This window comes from Gadus macrocephalus, chromosome 19 (genome assembly GCF_031168955.1).
Source record: "Gadus macrocephalus chromosome 19, ASM3116895v1".
NCBI classification, from domain to species: domain Eukaryota; kingdom Metazoa; phylum Chordata; class Actinopteri; order Gadiformes; family Gadidae; genus Gadus; species Gadus macrocephalus.
The window spans coordinates 3,169,506-3,193,917 of record NC_082400.1 but is presented as its reverse complement, the minus strand read 5'-3'; the positions used below and the strand labels follow the sequence as shown (position 1 = coordinate 3,193,917).

At 42.3% G+C, this 24,412-nt stretch overlaps 1 protein-coding gene across 2 annotated transcripts; it reads left to right on the top strand.

Annotated features, from left to right (window-relative positions):
* The first annotated feature begins 1,628 nt into the window (after window positions 1–1,628).
* ugcg (UDP-glucose ceramide glucosyltransferase) lies at window positions 1,629–23,912 on the top strand. 2 transcript variants are annotated; one of them, XM_060037912.1, is made up of 10 exons: window positions 1,629–1,892; window positions 9,604–9,748; window positions 10,428–10,530; window positions 11,110–11,211; window positions 13,194–13,306; window positions 13,718–13,896; window positions 14,868–14,954; window positions 16,097–16,204; window positions 20,307–20,385; window positions 20,639–21,382. In XM_060037912.1, the coding sequence occupies exons 1-10, from the start codon at window positions 1,795–1,797 to the stop codon at window positions 20,738–20,740; spliced, it is 1,116 nt and encodes a 371-aa protein (XP_059893895.1). In that variant the 5' UTR covers window positions 1,629–1,794; the 3' UTR covers window positions 20,741–21,382. The 2 variants fall into 2 exon arrangements, with proteins under 2 accessions (XP_059893895.1, XP_059893894.1); XM_060037911.1 differs by lacking the exon at window positions 20,639–21,382 and adding an exon at window positions 22,643–23,912 and having other exon boundaries at window positions 1,630–1,892.
* Window positions 23,913–24,412: the final 500 nt, after the last annotated feature.

Here is a 24,412-nt window from a genome sequence, read left to right as displayed (position 1 = left end):
TGGAAACACATAACAAAATACTGTAGGTGAATTATGTTACACTCACTTACAGTAGAATCATAAGAGCCTCATGAGGTCTCGTTGATGTGAACTCTGCCAGTGACGTGAACGCGCCATATGTCCCGTCTCTCCTTTATTTGGAGAAAATGAAATACTCTTCCTTTGTATAATTTTAAACACACAAATTGGTGTCAAACCCGATAAAAGATAGCAGCGAGAAACTATGGAACGCGTTTTCAAAGATCGTGCTGATCTTCTTGGCGAGATGTGACGTCCCACGTCTGTGGGCTGACTTTTTTTTCTTTCGACCAAACTGAATATATGGTGTGATCCAGATGCCTCGGACTATGGCAGGCCGAATTGTCATTTATCAACTAAGTTTGACTATCCGGAATTAACATTGTAGATATCAACAACGTCATTCTGACTAGTCGGAATAGAATTTTGAATAGTTGGAACTTTCATTCTTGATATCTGAAACATGACTGATATCTGCAATGATGGCACTGAAAACGACATTCAACTCATCAAACATCTTAAATGACAATTGCAGATATCTGTAATTCAGTTTTGACTAGGCAGAATTAAAGGTAAAGATATCTCAAACGTCATAATATTGCAAGCCAATTTGACATAAATCTGCTAGACTGGATGTGTTGCAGATATCTGTAATTCCGTTTTGCCTAGTAAAAAAGAACATTTCGGATATCCGCAACTACATTCTTCCTATCAACAATTGTCATTTCAGATATCCACAAAGACATTCGTCCTAGGAGGAATTATGTCAAGTTTGCCATTCATGTCTATGGGGTTTCTCATTACAGATATCTACAATTCAATTGCAGATATCCACTATGTGAATTATTGATATCTGCAACTGAATTGTAGATATCTGTAATTCCAGTTAGAGATATCTACAATTTGATTCTGACTAGTCATAATTCCAGTTTAATTTACCTCAATTCAAGATATCTACATGTCCCTTTTCACATATCTTAAATTAAGTTTTGAGATATCTCTAACTGGAATTACAGATATCTACAATAGGTGAGGCGCTGAGGTGAGGCATTCACATTGTTTATAAGTGATGCGTTGTGCCCACATCCTCATGATCTTTAAACCGCTTATCCGGGGTCGGCTCGTGGGGGGCCTCTTTCGCTTTCCTTTGACCATATATGGTTAGTTGGACGCGTTTCTTAATGCAAATATATGGTTAATTGGATTCGTTTCTGAATGCAAATAGCCTGAGCGTGCACGAGCAGTCTTAAGAACTGGTGGGATTTATCAAGATCGATTACTTACTGATGTGTGTCCGATTGCCTTGCGCACGTTTTTTGCAATTACCGATTTAAGCACATCCTAAATTGTATTCGTAAGAGAGAATTTAGAGCCATTTCGACGCACTGTTGATGAATGCGGACTCGGATGTTTAGCATGAAGGAGGACCTAGTAAAAAGTCAGCCGAACAGGCCGGACAAGAGTAAAACAATAATTTCAAAAATCCGCAATAACATTAGGTGCATTACACAGAAGGTTTTTGTTCCCTAATAATAACAATATATATTATAATTATATCAATATGTATATAATGTTACTTTTTCAGGGGCGGAACAAACCGCCAGTAGACCGGAAGTCTCGTGATGGTCGCACCCAGCAGTCAGCTGATCGACGGAGTAGACATCCGGACCGCAGCTTCTTCCACACCGACCGTGGACTTCTTTACCTGCTCGACGTCTCGTTTTCCCGTACACACCTCGCCCCTAGAGCCGCCTCCTCCCGGGGGATAAGCCGGCCATGGCCCTCATGGACCTGGCCATGCAGGGGCTGTCCGTGTTCGGCCTCGGCCTGTTCTGCGTACTGTGGCTCATGCACCTCATCTCCATCATCTACGTGTGAGTGATGCTAACTGGTGCTAACCTCACTGCCAATAGCACTATGCTAATAACATTAATATTATTATGCCTGATGCTAACAACACTGTGCTGTTAATAACGATGCTAACTCGGTGCACGTCAGCTGCAAACTCGGAGGTATCGATGGTCCCCTGCTGTTCATAGAGCTACGCCCAATCTAACCGCGTTGATATCGGCATGTAACGGCGGGGTTACCGGCATGTTACAGTTGGGTTACTGGCAGGTTACTGGATGGCATGTTATCATGGGTTTACCGGTCTGTTACTGTGGGGTAACAGCATGTAACTGTTGGGTTACTGGCATGTTGCTGTGCGTCATGATACTGTGTGATTACTGGCATGTAACAGTGGGGTTACCGGCATGTAACTGTGTGGTAACAAGCATTTTACTGTGTCATGTAACATGTTACTGTGGGGTAACTGTGTGGTTACAGGCATGTTACTCTGGGGTAAATGTGTGGTAACTGGAATGTTACTATATGTTATGTTACTGTGGGGTTACCACCATAATGACAAACTTAAAGGTCTCATGGCATGCTACTTTATGGATGCTTTTATAAATGGATTAATGGGCCTTTAATACAGTACTTGACTACGTTCAAGAAATCCAGCCTTGGTGCAGAATTACAGCCACTATGAGCCAGTCCCACAATGAGCTTTCCACAAACTGGCCGTTTTTTAGAGGCGGGTGGGGGTGTGGCCCTGAGCAGGTTGCGGCCACGGTACCATGCGCTAGTGTTTATCGCAATGGCTCGGATTCATAATATCATCCGGAGGAGCACACAGCTTTTGGCCTTGTTCTGTAAATATTCGAGAACACTCCGGGTGCTCCGGCGGAAGTCCTGGAGCTCTATGCCTAAATAATATAGCATAATATATAGATATCTATATAATATATATTATCACGGCCAAAAGCTGTGTGCGCCAACGGATGATATTATGAATCTCAAACAATTGCGTCGGGTTCTCCGGGCAACAATCCCTTCCTCCTCAATGTCACGGTTCATTCTGGACTTCAGGGATTCAAAGCCAAAGTTCCTTTTCCCAAATTCTTTCTCAACCATGGCCAAGATAACCCCCACTATGAGTTTAGTTGTGGAAGTAACAGAGACGTCAGAGAACCCAATGCAGTCTAGTCTTTTCACCCAATGGGAGCTTTACGTTTTACATTACCTTTTGTTGCGTTTTATGCGGCATATCACCAACTGCAGAACGGTTTCCAAATAACAATGAAGTGTACAACACTTACGTTGTGTGTGTATATTCACACACATGTGGCGCTCGCACGGTCGTAGCTCATTGTCTCATTGGCGGGCCAAATTCTCTGGGCGGGCAAGGCAGAGAAAGGGCAGGTATCCTGGCCCCTTAAGACGATATATGGGGCCAAATTCGAAATCGGAGCGTCTGAGCTTTCATTTTTCAAAGGCGGAGCTGGATACTAGGGATGGGCATTTGAAGAAATTTTCTTGATCGAGCATCGCTAGAGTTATCGATCAATTATCGATTAATCATTAACTTTTTTCTATGTTTTTTTTCTAATGTTTTTATCAATGAAATCTTTATTCCAACAATAATGTATGGGCCAAAATTAATACAATACAGTTAACTTGAAGACCTACAACTGTTTAACAGTTTTAAAATAATAAATACAGGCATTATAGGTTATAGGCCTATGCGGCGCTCGTAAAGTCCGAACAATGCGCCTACAGGCGCTCTTAAAGGTTTGGAAACGATTCAACAAGACTAAATCTGTAGCCTATTCCAATTACAATAAGTAGCGAACTTATCGGACAACAATAATCAAACAAAGGCAGTGGGCATTAAACTGTATAACTGTTATGAAAAAAAAGGGGGGGGAAAGGCCGACATATAATGCCTGCAGCCGGCGCGCGGAAAAGGCTCGCAACAAAAAGATGAGCCACCCATTTACAAACAATTGCATGAACTAGTCTATCTAAAAGCAATACCTTATTGAACATATATAAGGCTGGACTTGTTGCTAAAATATCACAGTTTTGGCAAAATGTAACGACTCCAAGAGGCACCAAGCGGAGCGAGAGTCAACACATTAAGAAAGAAAAGAGCGACTCACATACGGTGGTGACTGTTGTCCATAGCATACAGTAACTCCAGCCTACATATTTTTGTTTAGGAATATAAGCATGTTAACATGCTCGGGGGTCAGACGCGAACGCAGCCTTGTAACTGTCAGTCCAGCAGCAGAAAACACCCGCTCTGACGGGACCGAAGTTGCGGGGATGCAGAGGTATTGTCGCGCTAACTTTGACAGCCTGGGGAACCTTCTTCCATTCACTTTCCACCAGTCGGCAGGGTTATATTCAATTAAATGCTTCAAGACTCACAGTATGCAACACAACGTCCTTTTAATCGATAACAATATAAATTGATCGACGCATTTCTTAACGATCAATTATCGAGCATCGATTAATTATGCCCATCCCTACTGGATACATAGTGCTCGTTTTGCACCCAACGTAATTTCTTACCACTAGGGGACCATAGGCAGTAGGGCTGTAACGATACACAAATTCACGATTCGGTTTGTATCACGATTTTTGACCCACGGTTCGATACATCCCACGATTCTTTTAAATTTAAAAAGGATTTTATTTAAACAACACTTAAATACCAATTATCTTAATGTAACATTTAATAACAAATACCAATAACGCTGAACAGATTTGAACCGAAAGAATACTATTAAAGTATAGCTAAATTAATAAAGAAATAACCAAAGATTGCAGTTGGAGGATGCTTTTTGCTGGTAGGCATAATAGGGCCCCTTTAACTGTATGGTTGGTTTATTCAAATATCCTTATTAGCGCTTCTTATTAGGCTATGTAGCTTAAATAATGACATAATCAGGCCGTATAGAATGCAACATGTTTAATAGCCTAACTTTCAATAGATGAGGAAAAACATGAACGTCGCAATAACGAGGCATAGTGTTACGAGTAGCATATGTGTGTGCGGGAGAATGGCAGTGTGCGTATGCGTGTGTGAGTGACGTCAGCGAGTGAGTGGACGAGCGAGGAGAGCGAGCGGTAGCGCGTGTGTCTAGTGAAGAAGCGAACGAGTCCGGTAGAATAAAGTACCCATCCTGTCAATAATCGGTGGCCGCTTCATTCCGACCTATAAGCAGACAAACTGCCAGTCAAATCACACAAAACAATAGAGACAGGATCACACAGGCAATTTTTTTCGCGCTTGGCCCACTCTGGTTAAATGTCGTTCATATCGCATATGAGGACTTCGACGGCTGTGGAGAAATGCAATACTCCGGAGTCCGTAGCCACGGAGAGCTGTGATCACAGAGAGGGCATCTCGTCACATATTTACGGCATCGATAGGAGGGGGCGCTGTCAGCAGACTATTATTTAGACAAATTATTAGCAAATTTCAATCTGACAATTTGACCGAAGAGTTAGAAAGGGCATATCGCGCTTCTGCCTTCTCACACCGCGAGACAGGTTCGTGGCTTTGAGTATCGCGATTTTCGGTTTGATACGCGTATCGTTACAGCCCTAATAGGCAGGCTAGTGGAACTCATAATAATGTTAGAAAATAAAGTGAAATTTTCATGCAATGGGACCTTTAACGTTTATACATGGATGATATTCTGTTTATAATCAAATCGGTAAGAAATATATGAGGTCTATAAATTTGTGGGTGAAACAGCATCTCATTGGCCATAGCTATTGTTAACCCTTTACCAGTTCAGGGTTAAACAGGTTTAACCTTAACAGGTTTTGTTACGGATCCGTGATCTGTTCGGATCCCCCCTCCCACGATCAGACAGCATGTGAACCGCCCATTAATTCCATGGTATGAAACACTGATTAACTGCCGCTGTAACTTTTTGAACTGTTTTTTGTTTTAAACGTGGTAATTTCTCTTTGATGATCGTCAACATAGTAATCTAGACCATTTTATCACTGTTAGTGAAATAACTCCCCAATTTAGTATGTACGCATTGTGCCATTTGAGAACAAAAGTACATCAACCATGGTCATTGGTCACACATTACACCAACATCCTCCTGGTATGTCAATGGCGGAAGCCAAGGCACAACAACTTTCACACTGCATTTAAGCAGCCCTTTTCTGCAGTATCAGACCATGCCAAAGCTAAAACCAAATCTTTTGGGATGTTTATCGCTGGAGAAATGAGGCCATACTATTGTAAACCGAGGCTTTAAAAATATAGTGAAAGTGCTTGAGCCACACTATGAAATCCCTTCTCTTGTCCGCTATAGTATGAAGATCTTGCCAGTTCTCTGAGCATGAAAATCTCCAGATTGTCGTTGACATATGCAAGGCATCCTCCGTCGCCCTCGAAACACATGGGTTGACCTCAAGGGCAACGGAAACAGACATGACTGCTCACTAACCCACAGCAGAATGGGAGACATGAAGTCTGATGCTACGGGAACACCACCGCTATATGAGGGTCACACTGGCACCAATGTGAAACCGCATTAGTGCAGTAGCAGAGTTGAAGCTAGAGATGCTCGAGTCAATTGCAATATTCCGGCCACCCCGGAACACCAAGAACCAAGTTAATGCCGTGACTGATGCTGTGCTGGGGCCACGGATAGCTTGCTTTGTACATGTGATCAATTTGCCATCACTAAGGAAAATCTCAGTGAACCAGATGGACCGCCTCCCTGGGAGGAGGACCAAGGTGGTTTTTGGTAATGTCGATAATGTGCCTCTTTCGTCTTGTGACTCTAAGTCATGAGTCATTCGCGTGCATCAGGCTACTAGTTTGGTTGTATTGACGAAAGGGCAGTCTACAATATAGCCTGGATCGTAGAGATGAAACGGAATGTACATTTAACATGAATATCGTGTATATGTGCATTATTGAATATGGCAACATGTGCCGTTGAGATAGAAATAACAGATGTTAAAACAGCAACCAAACACAACATGTGCATGTCAATGTGCATGAAAGTACAATACAACCATGTGTAAACAAATCCAATGTGCAGGTATATATATATATATATATATATATACAACAAATCATATTCCTGGGAACTCTTCCAAAGCCTGGATCATGTCGGTTGCGTTGTCTGTGGTTATGGAGGCCAGGTCTTTCTTGTTCATCCCCCAGCATATTCTCAAAAAACGCTGATGTTTTGAGCTGAGTGATCTTCTGGGAAAAAGTGTCCCTCCAGACAGTTTGATTCCAATTGTCAGTCTTGGGTGAGGTTTTGGATATTGAAGCTTATGTAGGGTTGAGCAGGCCTACTTCGACTGGTCGAGAGTTCAGTAGATGCAGCGAACCATGTGCCTCGAGCCAAACATTTTCCCATATCACCTTGAACCTGTTGTACACATTTGGGATTTCAGTCTTGGAAAACAATATTCTTGATGGCTCTTTGTAGTGAGAAGGCATGCAGCGATTAACCGGTTTCACTAATATGTTTATATGTAATATGCGCTATTGAAACGTCACGGTGGACAATTTAAATTGCCTGTGCAACATGCAGAAGAACAGAACAGAAGTGAAGTTACACTAGAGATGCACCAGCTTTAAATGCTGTGCATCATCTATGTTTGAGGGGGGATTGAGCATTGAAGCTTTGGATCTACCCCTAGACTGCCTGCTGTCATTCATCAGTGTGGGAATTGTTCGGATACACAAAGAATGGGTTGTTCAGAAAAACGGATATCAAACATGAAAAATAAATCCGAAAAAAGTTGCGGCTAAATGTGCTTTTACACCAAATGAGAAATGCCAGAAAAACGCAGACAAAGTGGTTTAAAAACTATTAATATCAGCCCGATTCTAATGGGTGGCATATTCCTATATAATCTCGCCAGTGAAAGACCGATGGATTTCTCGACCTATATAGCCTAGTGAAGACGAGTTTATGCAGCCTCCATTCACGGAAATATCCTATACATTTAGAATATTAAATTATACTGGAGTTTTACATAGTGTAAAATAGTTTAGCAATGGCTTTCTGCAGTGGAGGAGATTAGGACAAGTGGGCGTGTTTTGGGAACACTTGTTTAGTGTTTCAATAAATAAAAAAGACTATCACTCTCACATAGAAAGTTGAGATACAAAATGAACCAGTTTTGAGGTAACTGCACAATTTCCTCTTATCAAAAGCAACCAATAATATAACCGGTATTCACATCCCACAGTACAAGTAGCTCCGGCTGACGTCCACATTAGGAAATTGTAGACTTCCAGCACTAAACCATGGGATTGAATTAAGTGCAGTGATTAATAATACCTGCATAAGATATGTTCCCAATTACTGTCATTCATTTTTACTAAAACTGGAACCACGATACAAACAATAATGGGAAGAAAGTAAGACCTTTTAATGTTGTGGGGAAATAATAAAATGGAATCCATCCGTAGTGTTGTGAAGTAAATGAATGCTTAAAGGTTGGGTATGGAATTCGCTTTTTTGGCCATTTTTGCAAAATTACTTGAAATCCTTATCATAACCCACTTACAGCCACTGAGTTAGAAGTACTGACATGAAAATTAAACAAGTCAATCATCTGTGGAACGGGCAGGGCTCGAAAAACTCCAGCCAATGATTTCCAGAGCCACCGAGTTGCATTGGACAGTAAGTACGTCAATCAAACGGTCGTACTGCACTCCCCCTCGCCCCGCACGCGACCCCTTCGTGCACGTACTCAAACCTCGTGACCCAGAGCAAGCTTCTGTTTGTTCGCTCGTGAATGATTGCGCGTCCATGTACTTGGAATGGGTGGAGTCAGAGTCAGCGTTGAAGGAGAGGGGGTAGGACCATTTGGGTTGTGTATTTTCAAAATCTGCTGGCATTTCGCAAATCCCATACCCAACCTTTAACAATCATGAAACCAAACCATGGTGAGGAACGGCAACCTTCATCAGCCTCAGGAAACCTCTCCACCATTTGAAGCAGCATTATGTCCTTGTCCTGCAAAGTAGTATGAAAGGGCGGCAATGAGGTATTCAGCATTCTTTGAGGTGTCTGTCACTGTAGAAGAGAATAGCCAATGCATCATTGTTGTTGCATTATTATTATTCACACTATCATCTGTGTTGCATTTGAGTATTGTGTAATAACCCCATTGCCCAACTTGAATAAATTAGACTTAAAGAGCCAGTGAAGTTTTATATTGTATGCTCCTATATGGACCCCAGGAAGACTAGCTGCCGCCTCGGCATCAGCTAATGGGGATCCATTCAATAAACAATAAACAATAAACAACCATAAACAGTTTAGTTTGATCTTCACCACAGACTGCCATTTCACTGCCAATTTAGGGAAGAAAATCCTATTTTTTTTGCCTTGCTTCCCCGAACACTGAATGTTCCACTCTGCTTTGTGTTCTCTATTTGGTAATCTATCTAAGTCTGGTGAGTCTGATGATCCGTTGCACCACTAGTTTCCCTGGTAAAGGGTGAGCGCTAACTCTAACCCTTTCCCAGGAAAGAGATGACCCTTTACCAGGTTTACCATTTACTAGCTTAACCTATTAATAGGTTAGTTAACCCTCTAACCGGGTTAACCTGGAACAAAGTTTACCCTGTACCAGGTTAACCTAAACCCTTGACTAGGTAAGAGTCAACGCTTTGCCAGGGTTAGTCTAGGAGTGCTCCCCAGCTGTGTGTGTGATGTTAACTGGTGTGTGTATGTGTGCGTATGTTAGACGGCTCCACCTCCACCAGCGCCACCCAGAGCAGAAGCAGCCGTACTGCAAGCTGCCCGCTGTCTCACTGCTCAAACCCCTGAAGGGAGTCGACCCCAACCTCATTAGTAACCTGGAAACCTTCTTCACCCTGGACTACCCCAAGGTACTACCTAACCCACTACCTAACACCAATATACTACCTACCCCACTAGCTAACACAGAGGTACTAGCTAACACAGAGGTACTAGCTAACACAGAGGTACTATCTTAACACCATGGTACTACCTAACACCAAGGTACTAGCTACCCCACTACCTAACGCCATGGTACTAGCTTCCACACTACCTAACACCATGGTACTACCTAACCCCACTACCTAACATCAAGGTACTAGCTACCCCACTACCTAACGCCATGGTACTAGCTTCCACACTACCTAACACCATGGTACTACCTAACCCCACTACCTATCACCAAGGTACTAGCTACCCCACTATCTAACACCAAGGTACTACCTAACCCCAGTACCTAACACCAAGGTACTGGCTACCCCACTACCTAACACCAAGGTACTAGCTACCCCACTACCTAACACCAAGGTACTAGCTACCCCACTACCTAACCCCATGGTACTAGCTACCCCACTACCTATCACCAAGGTACTAGCTACCCCATGCTACAGTCAACGCTTGACTAGCTATGCCGTACACCAGCTAAATTAAGTGTGTGTGTGTGTGTGTGTGTGTGTGTGTGTGTGTGTGTGTGTGTGTGTGTGTGTGTGTGTGTGTGTGTGTGTGTGTGTGTGTGTGTGTGTGTGTGTGTGTGTGTGTGTGTGTGTGTAGTATGAGATCCTACTCTGTGTCCAGGATAACGATGACCCTGCTGTTGACGTTTGCAAAAAGCTTCTGGGAAAGTACCCTGCGGTGGACGCCCGTCTCTTCATAGGTAGGACCTTATCCTTCAGTTCAACTGGTCAATACCACTTGTGGTATTGACCATCACTCCAACATGCACTCACAAGTGTCAAAAACCCCTACACAGTCTGTCCAGATAACTATGTCATTAAACCGCGCCCCATGCTCATGCCACATAAGAAGAGAATTAGATTCCGCACCAAAGTAAGTTCGGGCGATATCTTTTCTTTTGTAGTCAACAGCATTTTACTAGGTGTGTAGCTAGCCTAACCACAACAAAAACCTTTTTGCAGTATATTCTACATAGCTCAAAAGGATCCACCAGCATTCCCAGTCATCGAATAAGTCGTATTTTTTTTTTTTCACAAGTAACACCACCGCAGCTGGAGCCGGTCTGGGAAACATCTGGCAACAAACTTGTTGCGTCTATTTCCGTAAATGCAATGACTACTCCTATGACTACTTATGACGTAACTCAGCCAACTACCTAGACACTGCCTATCCCCATACTCCTTGTCTTCAAGTCTGTGTTTTGGTTTCCTAGTCTGGGTGTCCCTGCTTCCTAGTCTGTGTGTCCTTGTCTCCTAGTGTGTGTGTCCTTGTCTCCTAGGGGGTAAGAAAGTGGGCATCAACCCCAAGATCAACAACCTGATGCCTGCCTATGAGGGTGCCAAGTACGGCCTGGTTTGGATATGTGACAGCGGCATCAAAGGTAAGTACACGCCCATTTCCTATTCTACACTAGATTTCATCTGAGCTTGTTAGCTTTATCTGTTAGGACACGCCCACTCCCTGTATGCTTGTTAACAGTTAGGACACGCCCACCTCCCTGTATGCTTTATCTGTTAGGACACGCCCACTCCCTGTATGCTTGTTAGCTGTTAGGACACGCCCACTCGCTGTATGCTTGTTAGCAGTTAGGACACGCCCACCTCCCTGTATGCTTGTTAGCCAGGGATGGACTGGCCATCGGGCGTACCGGGCAATGCCCGGTGGGCTGGCAGGCCTTTTTGGGCAGACAAGGTTTACTTTCTTTTTTTTTTTATGGGCCCAGCCCGGCCCAGCCATGTCACACAGCCGAGGGCCGAGGTCCGTTCCTTCCCTCTCGGTCGTGCAGGCTGTCAACTTAACCTGAAAGTTCAATAAAACTTTGGCCCAGGCCATAACTCATTGTAATTGGTTCTGGGCTGGCCCTGGCCCTATCTCACACACAGCAGAGGGCCGAGGTACCGCCCCTTGGGCCTCGGCTGTCAATCAGTCACGTCACTAACTGACAGAAAAATGGCGAAGAAACGTAAAGGAGGCGCGGTCTCTCTCTCTCTGTCTCTCTGTCTCTCTGTCTCTCTGTCTCTCTGTCTCTCTGTCTCTCTGTCTCTGTCTCTGTCTCTCTCTCTCTCTCTCTCTCTCTCTCTGTCTCTCTGTCTCTCTGTCTCTCTCTCTCATATTTATATATATATACATACACTTTAGGGTGCCACTTTGACTTACTGTGTTATAATTTGTTGTGTTTTAGTTAGTGTAGGCCTTAATAAAATAATACATATATTCTGTATTCTTCCTGTTGTTCTGTGTTCTTGCATTTTTTGCTGATTGTGAGAAGGTTCAAACTGTACATATTATAAGCATTAGTCATTTCAGAGGGGATTTGACCTAGCTGCAAAAGTCTCTGCAAGTATAGTGAAAGAGCGTATACATTTTTTAACATGGTTACTCTCTTCCATGTAGGCTACTGCGTTTTATTTAAATAGTTGAAACAGCACAATATGCGGATATATCCTCTGTTATGTTGTGTGCCTCCGCATGTCGTATAAATAATCATAGTGGGCTGCCGTGGCCAAAAATGCCAGGGCCATTTTTTTGGTCCCAGTCCAGCCCTGTTGTTAGCGGTTAGGACACGCCCACCTCCCTGTATTCTTGTTAGCGGTCAGGACACGCCCACCTCCCTGTATGCTTGTTAGCAGTTAGGACACGCCCACCTCCCTGTATGCTTGTTAGTGGTTAGGACACGCCCACCTCCCTGTATGCTTGTTAGCGGTTAGGACACGCCCACCTCCCTGTATGCTTGTTAGCGGTTAGGACACGCCCACCTTCCTGTATGCTTGTTAGCAGTTAGGACACGCCCACCTCCCTGTATGCTTGTTAGCGGTTAGGACACGCCCACCTCCCTGTATGTTTGTTAGCGGTTAGGACACGCCCACCTCCCTGTATGCTTGTTAGCAGTTAGGACACGCCCACCTCCCTGTATGCTTGTTAGCAGTTAGGACACGCCCACCTCCCTGTATGCTTGTTAGCAGTTAGGACACGCCCACCTCCCTGTATGCTTGTTCCTGATCAAGTGGCGGACAGGACCGTATCTCCCCAAATGAATCAAATCAAGCGGAGCTCAGCTCATGTCAGCATATTCCTCGAAATTCAACAAGCCTACCTTTTAGTTTGTGATTGTTTCACGTGATTTTATTAATTATTTGTCTTCTTTCTTAAAACAGAAGAAAAAAGTGACGAGCTGGATTTGATCAGACTCTACGATACAAAAATATAATGTTGATGACCCCCATAGGTGGTCCTACACCACCGAGCAGGCTTCATACACGGCTGAGATGGGTGTAGCGCTGTGATAGGCTAAGATGTGACCGGCTGAGATGTGTGTAGCGCTGTGATAGGCTAAGATGTGACAGGCTGAGATGTGTGTTCCAGTTAAAGCAGACACCCTGACGGACCTGGCCAATCAGATGACAGAGAAGGTGGGGTTGGTCCACGGCCTGCCGTACGTCGCTGACAGACAGGGCTTTGCCGCTACGCTGGAGCAGGTGAGCGCTCACAACTAGCTGCTAGCATACATAACTAGTTATTGGTTTTACTAGCATAACTAGCTACTAGTACAACTGGTTACAAGCACAGCTAACTATTAAACAAGGCTGGATATGAGCATAACTAGCTAGTAGCATAACTAGCTGCTAGCACAGTACTGACACAACCAGCAATTAGCTTGTAAAACTAATAGTATTAACTAGCTGCCGGAACACCTAAACATTGTCACACCGTCTATGGATGTGCACAACCAACATGTTCATGGTGGAATAATGGGTTATTATATAATACTAATGGGATAATCAATATTTCTATCGATAGTTCATGGCGCACTTCTTCGATTTGCCTAGAAATGCTTTTCTCAGAGAGGAGACCTCGTTGATGTATTCATATGTTTATCATGTGTACAGGTGTACTTTGGGACGTCCCATCCTCGCTCCTACCTGTCTGCTAATGTGATGGGCATCAAGTGTGTGACTGGGATGTCCTGTCTAATGAGGAGGGATGTGCTGGACCAGGCTGGGGGCCTTGGGGCCTTTGCTCAGTACATCGCTGAGGATTACTTTATGGCTAAAGCAATTGCCGACAGGTACGCTCACGTCTATTTTACGTCTCAATCTTACCCTCCTCCACAGCCAGGACCAGGCTGTGGAGGAACATGCTTGAAAAATGAGTCACACGCACACTGGATACTGCATCAGGGAATTCAATGACAGGATGGAGAACATTGTTAATGGATTCCAGCACTTCTATGACTTGCCAAGAAAGTTTCTGGGAACAATGGACAGAGTACTGCAGATATTCTATCCTGATCCAGTACTCACTCAATCGTGAGCTCCCTTTACAGCTATCTTGTAGCACATGAGGTCTTCATCTCATGTTCTGGAAGTTTAGACTTCTTCTGCCTCTTGAACCATTCCTTTCTTGATTCCTGGAAAAGACGGCACACATATTTTGGCAAACAGTTTGGCCTGCGAACCAAAGATCCTACACTTCGTTCCCTTTTGATGGAAAATACATTTAACGTTCAAAATATAAAAATTAATGGGACTAAATTGTATTCATACAATGAAACAATTCAATTTTAAATCACATTTCAATTGCGACTTCAAGGCCTTATCCTGTTCTTTAAGTTGTCGGATCCACTTGAAGTCTGGACCTGCTTGACATCTGGGCCACTGCTGCACATAAGCAACACAGCCATTGGTCATATCACCAATGCAACCTAGCGAAAATCTTGAAGGAGCCAATCGCATAAATAGGGATCAGATCAAAGAAGCGAAAGCCATCTGAAGTCGGTCTATATCTTTGAGACCACCATAGAATACAAAACAGGATGTGATATCACAGTTTCCTGATTGAGAAAAGGGGCTCCCACAGGTGTCATTAAACTTAACGGTTATTGCGTGTGCAATAGATTCAGACAAACCACAGAGAGCATGTACACAGACTTGTACACACACTGTACAAGGCATATAAGACATATATGATGGTTAGCTCATTGCTGAAAATGCTAACAAACTTCCATTGTTTTCTATCATTGTTTTAATTATTTTAAAGAGGCTGGAGGTTTGCCATGGCAACTCAGGTGGCGATGCAGAACTCGGGCTCCTACTCCATTGGTCAATTCCAGTCACGAATGATCAGGTGAAAAGAAACAAGTTTCAGCTTACAAACGCAGATTGTATACAATAACTGCAATCTAGGTTTGTCAGTGTGCTGAGCTATTACCTTTTCATCTGCGGGTATATGCCTTAACTTATGCCTTGACTTACTAGCTTTATTGTTGTTTAAAAAAGGACCAAGCTAACTACCGGTATTGTTGTTTCTAGATTGGCTAAGATAACTAGCTGTTTTGTGTTTCTAGTAGAGCTGTCAGTTAAACGCGTTATTAACGGCGTTAACGCAAACCAATTTTAACGGCGTTAAAAAAATTATCGCGCGATTAACGCAATTGTTTTATTAAAAAAAAAAATAATAATTTTCTTTTTTTTTCTTTGGCTCAAAACAAAGAAGCAGTAGCCTGACTGCTATGTTCAAATGACATTTGTTCAAAGCAGTCGTTTAATTGCACTATAGGCTCTTTTTTTGTATCGTCCTGTTTTGATCAGTATATGCCAATGTTGTTATCAATAAAAAATCATTTGCACAAGGCAAGCCGATGCACTTCACCATGTTGATAAGAGAATTAAAATGAGAAGAATTATGGGACAAAAAAATCAAGGGATATTTAGCATAGAAAAATAATTTGCGATTAATCGTGAGTTAACTATGACATTAATGCGATTAATCACGATTAAATATTTTAATCGCTTGACAGCTCTAGTTTCTAGATGAGCTAAGCTAACTGTATGTGTTGCTGTGTTTCTAGATGGGCTAAGCTAACTGTATGTGTTGCTGTGTTTCTAGATGGGCTAAGCTAACTGTATGTGTTGCTGTGTTTCTAGATGGGCTAAGCTAACTGTATGTGTTGCTGTGTTTCTAGATGAGCTAAGCTAACTGTATGTGTTGCTGTGTTTCTAGATGGGCTAAGCTAACTGTATGTGTTGCTGTGTTTCTAGATGGGCTAAGCTAACTATGTGTTGCTGTGTTTCTAGATGGGCTAAGCTAACTGTATGTGTTGCTGTGTTTCTAGATGGGCTAAGCTAACTGTATGTGTTGCTGTGTTTCTAGATGGGCTAAGCTAACTGTATGTGTTGCTGTGATTCTAGATGGGCTAAGCTAACTGTCTGTGTTTTGCTGTGTTTCTAGATGGGCTAAGCTAACTGTCTGTGTTGTTGGGTTTCTAGATGGGCTAAGCTACGAATCAACATGCTACCGGGTACGGTGGTGGAGCCTATCTCGGAGTGCTTCGTGGCTAGCCTCCTCATCGGCTGGGCGGCGCACCACCTCTTCAGGTCTCTAACCCTTACCCTTCAGTTCTCTTTTTCCAGGTCTGAAATGTATCTTAACCACACACTCACATCTTTGGCTGGCTCCTGTTCATCTGCGGGGGAAACGTACAAATTCCAACGTGTATTCAAATATGGGCTTAATCAAAACGAGTGACAGTAACGATATAACAAGATTGTTGTTTGTCTGTCTGCAAACACATAGATAATTCCACTATTTTCAGCGCTTTGATTGTAAGGCTATCTGACGTTAGGCTGCAGGCACAATGATACTATCAGCTGCTACTGGCTGGGTAGTCTTCATCGGGTCGACCTCGGGACGAAGAGAATTTTGTGGGCACTGACTTCATTTTTGTGTTCAAGTTTTCAACACTTTCTGCGAACCAGACCGTGTTCGCGGTCGGTGGAAAATACTTATTTAATGGAAAAAGGGCTTTGTTCAATTGGCTGGCGCGCTCGTGTTTATGTTGTTCAGTGAGACAGAGGGGGTCAAATCCCCCGTTCGTCATGGTGCAGGCTTTCTTGGTTCACTGGAGAAGGCAGGGCTGCGCCTGGAGTCTAGACCGCTTTAGATAAATTTTCAAAGTGGACCGGCCCACCGGGAGACCACCGATCTCCAGCCTCTGCTGCAGAGCGAATTAAAATCGCCAGCAGAACGGCCTGGGGCTCTAACGCCATCATATATATATATATATATATGCAATGATTCTAGGAGGTATTCTAGTCCGCTGAGCTATGAACCAGAGAGCTAACGTTATGGATTGTACATATTTATAATTCGATATTCGTCTCAGCCTTTATGCCACAGATACTCTAGGGTCTATAGCATATAACCGTGCTGTCTGATTACAGTTTGATTCATTTTTCACAATATAACAGATCTCGTTTTGAAGAATAGTAACCGCGCCATTCGTTTCAATGGGAATCGGGATGGTCTATACTTTCAACATAAAGTGTATTTATATTTTTTAATTCGTCCCAGCCTTTAGACCACAGACACTATAGGGTCTATAGCAGGGGTCCCCAACCTTTTCAGCACCAAGGACCGGTTTGATTCTCCAAAAAACTTCACGGACCGGCGGGGCGGGCCCGCCAAAGGTTGCCAATCTGTTGATATTTTCATATAGTGTTGTGCATGCATTCATTTAAAATAACTAGTTCCAGTTAGGAATGCGCGATATAAACGATATACGATATAAACGATACTAAGTTTCTTTATTTTGTTTTATACATTTAGCAGTTTGGCTTTCCTTTGAGTCTATGTAACCTGTTCTGAAATGGTTCTATTATGATTTATATATCGTGATATATATATCGTTATCGCAATAGGTTGCAATGTATATCGCAATATGGATTTTAGGCCATATCGCCCATCCCTAGTTCCAGTTATTTATGAACAGTGAAGGTAACAAACTCTTAAAAAAGAATGTGAACTTGAACAAGTGAAAAATGAACAACTATGAACATAAATATATTGAACTAAACTTGAAGTAACATCTATCAAGTGTAAACATGCACAACACAAAATGTCAGTAAGGGAACTTAACACGCGTTTGTGAGGCCACAGAATAGGCTACAATTCATTTTAATCAGTGGGAGCCCTGTGCTTGTTTCCCTGCAACAAGAAGGTTCCATCTGGGGGTGATGGAAGACAGTGTCACCCTTAGCGGGTTTGAAATGTCCAATCGATTGCGCAATTTGGTTTTAGTTGCATTCATTGCCGAAAACCCGGCCTTGCATAGGTACGTGGTGGGAAATGGAAGCAACGTTTTCAGCGCTTTTACGGATATCTCGGGATACTCTGCTTTGGTTTTGATCCAAAAACCCGCCAGAGAGGTTTGCTCAAACACACTTTTAAGACCACCAACATCATTAGCTATTTCGATCATTTGATCTTCCTCCTGCACTGACAAGTGATTCAGGACATTGACAAATGGGTTGCGGATCCACTCATTCGTTCGCGTGGATCTTTGGAGGATGGGAAGTCACGTTCGAATTCATTTGAAAGCGCAACAAGTTGATCGCGCACCAGCTGCGAGAGAATTGTTCCTGCCTCAGTCTCTCCCAAAATCCCCACTAATGTTTGGAACATATCGAATACTCCCCTGTCCACTCGTCGTCCCCACAAATCAAGCTTGGCTTTAAATGCAGCAACTATATCTGCCAGTTTAAAGACAGTCGTCATTCTCCCCTGGAGTGTCAGGTTGAGCTGAGCTCATAGTGTGACACTACTGTTGAACTGAACAAGTGAAGTGAGCTTAGGCTGGGCGCGCAGCCGCTGAAGCCAATACGCGTTGAGGACGGGACAGACACAGTTATGCCTGAGAAAATAAGTTAAGCCTTGCCAAAAATGCAAACATGTTATATGCAATCTAACAACTGCATATATACTTATGGCATGTAAAAGAGTGACAGTATTGCGAAGTAAATTGAGTTTATTAAGTGTGCATGCATTTTGCATGATTTAATTTTTATTTTATTGTTTTTCTATTCATGTCGTAGCCTACTAACCTACGGCCCGGTTAGGAATGTCCCGCGGCCCGGTACCGGTCCGCGGCCCGGTGGTTGGGGACCGCTGGTCTATAGCATATAACCGCATTTTCTGATTACAGTTTAATGTAACAGTAAGCTGACAACATTGTCAGCTTACTGCAAATTAACCACACGGAGATAACCATGGCAACCGGTCAAACAAATGTTCTCATTCTGCGCGCGCATCCGCCATGTTGATAAACAAATAACCCCCCAATTGAACGAAGTTAAACCGAGTGCGCGTGCCGTTCACAGACACCAGAATGAACAAGTTCACAATAACGTTCATCAGGCAGTAATACAGTATGTTCAGTTCACGTTCGCCGAAAATATGAACAATTTCATGAACTATCGTTCAATGAACGCGTTCAGGCACAACACAGAACAAAACAAAAGAACAAAAAATAAGACAACAGTTCAGTGATTTAAAAATATCAAAACAAAATGATCACGGAGTTCACGTCTGAGTGTCGGCTACAAGCGCGATTAACTATTTACAAGTGCAAAGACGCAACATATTATTTATTTAGCTGACCACTTGTTTTTTATCCCGACAAAAACCTTGTAAGGTCAGTTCCTCTGGTCTCTCTCGTAGATCGCACCATCTTTCTTTGTTTAATGCGACTGCATCACCTTATCTTACATGATCAGCAGCTCGCGGATTCCTTTCTTTTCAGTTAGAACTGCTCACGATGATATGCTGCGTTGTCTCTTTTGAGACAACGCAACACCTCTACCCAAGCCCCCCCTGGATCCGCGGAGCCATTGCATTTACATCAGAATGAAAACCAATAAACCGCCAATGTGTGTAGGGTCCGGGAGGGTAAATTGGGGTTCTAGCTCAAGCAGGCAATTTACCTCGGGCAGTGTAAACGCGCGGACCGTGCCGCGAAAAAGACGTGCATAAGATGGCATATTAGGCATACACGCGCTGCTCGAGTGGCAAGCAGTGCGAGAGCCTACTGCTCTGCGACCACAGTCGCAAAACTGTGGTCACGTAGACCAGAGTTCTGCGACTGAGGGCGTTGCTTGTCATCTGGAAATAAATATATTATTTCATCAACATAATGTATTGTGTTTTTATTAAATTATCAGTAAGTAACGTCTCAAAATGTAAAAAAGATTTATGGGAAAAATTCGGGACGGTTCAAAATGTTTTTCGGGACGTTTCTGGGACGGTGGTGAAAAAAGTTCATTTTAAACCCTGCTTCACAGATATCTCATTATTTTAAACCCATTAACATTTATCTGAACCACCCTAGCCCTTTACTTAACTAACCTTAACTAAAGTAACCGTTGTCCTAACTTAACTTGGCCGTTTCTTCACCAAACTAACCAATTTCTTAACCACACTTAGACTTATCCAAACCATGCTGCTATCTTAACTAGCCCTTATCTTAACCATGCTAACGTTAATTTGAACATGCTAACCCTTTTAAAGATTTAAAAAAAAGCCGAGATCCGTTGTTGGTTTGAATGAATGTTAATAGTTTGAATCCTTTCATATATGGGCTCACTTGTTCTACAAATAACTTGATGGTAAATCAAGCTATATGATGATGATTTGTTCTTCTAGGTGTGACATCATGGTGTTCTTCTTCTGTCATTGCCTCGCCTGGTTCATCGCAGACTATATCCAACTACGAGGAGTCCAGGTACCGGCCTCTTAAAGTTATAATCTTATTTAGTTATTATCTCAAATTGTAATCGTTGGTTATTAGGTAAGTGCTTCATGCAGTGCTCAACTATTGTTCTTCTTTGGCTTTATTCTTTCTTTCTTTGTTTTTTCTTTCTTTGTTCCTTTTTCTATCTTTGTTTGGTTTGTTTCTTTGTTTATTTGTTTCTTCCTTTCTTTCTTATTCTCTACAAATTTTTGGGACCCTACTCCTTCAACATTTGTTCACCTAGAGACTTGATTCCACTTTTAAAATGTTCATTTTAGTTTGGAATCGCACGCTACCACTCAACAATCCCTACTACTTTACACTTTACAACTGGGTCAATTTCTAAACAAATCAGCACACTTGTGTCTTCAAATATATCTAATCAAATCTTGTTTATTTTCCGTTGGTCTCAAAGACTTGCATTGATGCTAGAGCTTGAGCACGTTCTATTGACGCTCTAGCCCAAGGTGGCTCCCACAAAAGCTAACCATTTCGGACGTTGCTGAGCCTAACAATGTCAATATTTAATACAATGCTAAGCTTAAAACGGTTATTTCTTGTAACACTGGCTCTACAATTATTAATCAATGAAAATATGATTGCTATATATCGGCTGTTTGTGTGGGGCTAAGGGCTTGCTGCTTCTTGCATATCCTGTGTACTTCAGGTAGAAGCTAAATACTAATGTTAACTATATTTTTCATGTCACACAAACAATATGTCATATGAAAGCTTAGAATCCAAGGAATTCAAGATCAATTGAGCATCAGTCAAACCAACCAACAGAATGATTTCAATAGCGAATAATCGCATAATACAAAACCAAAGTCAGTTGTATTTTCCATCCCACAAAACAAACTAGCTTTAATTAAATTAAATTAATGTGATGGGATAGGAGAAGAAGCATCCAAACAGCACAGTCGCATGCTCTCTTCTGCTGGATGAGAAGTCACCCATCTCATCCACCAGACCTAGGTAAGATCCATAGTCAGGATCTATTGGCGCGTTTCCACTGCAGGGTGCGGAACGGATCGGATCGCAAAGGTGCGGGTCGGGTCGCGTTTCCACCGCCAAAAGTGGGCGTGACCCGGACTTTGCCGTACCCGTTCCGGCCCCGTTCTCGGGACTCCTCCGTTGGGGTACCGCAAACGAGACGAGACGCCCGAAAGGGTCCCGTGAAATTCTAGCTACACCCCCCCTCCGTTGATTGGTCGACAGAATCGTCACTTCCGGGTGACGCGGGGATAACAGTAGCCTCGAGGTATTATTCTTTACAATTAACTTGTCGCGTAAAACGCTTGCTTGGGCGAACAAAGAGGTGGAGACGTTCGTCTGCATTCTTGGGGAGGAAGACGTTTTTTACGATGTTTACGTAGCTGCCGCGGCGATCGACATCCGGCCTACCACAAAGGGTACTGTCGGCAGTGGAAACGCGACCTCGGAACTGAGCTGGGCTATACCGCCCCCTCCCTACCGCACCTTTGCGATCCGATCCGTTCCGCACCCTGCAGTGGAAACGCGGCATATAGGGCTTATCTAGGTTGAGCTATGATCAGGTATTCACAATGAAGCTCCTTATACCTATTTTGTATTTGTAGGGATTCTTATTCTAGTTTTTAATACCCGTACCTCAGCCTGTGACAGTTCAGAGATAAACTTTGGCCAGACACCCTTTTGGAGGAAGTCTGTGCCTTTCCACCGCAGGGAGGACGGTCACAATTATGTTCTGCTGACATTATTTAAAACCCCCAAAAGTATCTGCTCCGCGGGTAGTACTTTCCAAAGTACAGGTACGTTGGGGATCGGCCAAATTTAAACCTCTGCAGCCGCAAACTGACTAGTTGTTTAGTTGACTTCGACATGCACTAAATCACACACACACTCCTGTTGTACATCCTTATTGGCCAACTACATTCATGCCCTGTATTTTTCGAATAAAGGTTGGTTTTGAAAACACTGTATGCTATGATATGCTATGCCATCACACAGCCTGTGATGGACTTCTTTTAGTTATCAAACAGGGAACCTCAAAAGCATTTGTCTCCAATAAATGGAGGAATTTGAGAATTCTCCAAAAACCCACAAGGCACCCGCTTAATATAACCCCCTCCATCCCGACCACATCAGACGCTATACAGCTTTACATTTGGATTATAAAAGTGAAACTCTATAATGATTGTGCACTTTAAATACATAGGATATTGAGGTGAAAGATCCCAGTTACCTATTTCTGGTACTGTGTTTTCAGGGCGGGGCGTTGAGCTACTCTAAGCTGGACTACTCGTTGGCCTGGTTGATCAGAGAGTCTTTGTCGCTACACATCTTCCTGTCGGCGTTGTTGGACCCCACGGTCAGCTGGAGGTCCAGCCGCTACCGCCTGCGCTGTGGTGGCACCGCCGACGAGATCATTGACGTGTAGCAAACCGTTGCCCTTGGACACCACCAAGACGAATATGTTTATTATATATCGAGGACTTGTTCTCAAAGGTTTTTTGTTTTTTTTAAACACACAAACCAGGAAGTAAGAAAATGTGATTTTAGTTTAAGTTTTATATTTGTGTGTGTGTGTGTGTGTGTGTGTGTGTGTGTGTGTGTGTGTGTGTGTGTGTGTGTGTGTGTGTGTGTGTGTGTGTGTGTGTGTGTGTGTGTGTGTGTGTGTGTGTGTGTGTGTGTGTGTGTGTTGTACAAATTTGTATTATTAATATTTATGTTTTATTGGTGCTCTTAGAAACTTGGAAAAGACTCAGAATCCGTTCAAATCTTTCACAAATGAAAACAATTTGAACTGTTTATTTTTTCATACATTTATAAACAGTTTGGTGTACAACTTTTACATGTGACAAGATTGAAGGTAATAACAAAATTGCAATTTTTTTTTTTTTCTTAAAATTGGTTTTGATGAAGTCATTAGGAATTAGGATAAATGTATCATTCCAAATAACACTTTGCTCAAAAATGAAATAAAATCTGCCAATTTTAGATTTTGTCGTTGAAATATTTTACTTAGATTTCTGACATCCAAATTGGAGCTGGTTAGAACTTCTAAATGAAATGTATTTATTTATTTAAACATTTCCATTTTTTTTATTGCTTAAAAAAATGATTGATTAAGAGATGTGTGTAAAATAGGAAATAATTTTAATTAATGAGTTTTGAATAGGTTGAATTCGTTGTACAAATTAGATTCTAAATGGTTTTTTTATTGTAACATTTTGATTTTGGCTTAGTAGTTATTATGATTAAAAGAAAACGTAGGAAATCCAAAAATTATTTTTACATTTGAACTAGTTGGATGTTTTCCTTATTTTTTTCTTTTATTATGGTGGGATTCTAATAATTCAAACATGTTGAAAAATATATTTAAAAAATTGGTTTTCTGAAAAAATGCAGGATTGTTTTTGTAGTATTTTTGTTCTATTGTTTTCCAAGAAACATTTCCTCTGCCTGTGTTTCTACAGATGTGTTGTTGAAACTGATGGGGCTGAATAAAAAAAGCAAAGATAAAACCCATCATAAAACTGTTGTTCAAATATGTCTCCCATCCCATTTTATACTTTTGATTATACTTCATTGTTTCCAGGCGCATCCTGGCCTTTTTCATAATAAACAGTAACTGGTTACTGGTAGCACTTTAAAATATGGGTACTTTAAGGGACAATAACTAAATATTAATGAAGACTGGTTAATTGAGTAAGTATTAACTAAGTTAATTATCTGTCAAGTAAGCATTTACTTATTGTGTTCGTGCTAACGAGGGTTATATTCCTTTTACCTGAGGAAGTCACTTATACCTTATCCCTGCCCCTAAACTGATGATGCAATATAATAACGCTTATTTCTGCATTAACCAACGTTTATTAGTCGGAAGATTTGGCAAATTCACACAAATTAAACTCCACGAAAACAAATAGTGGGCAGCATATTACCAGAAAGTTTTAATTTCCCCACCTGCTGTATTTGAACTGATCTGATGGCTATATCTGACAATCCTACATATTAAGAATAAGCTACCTTTATA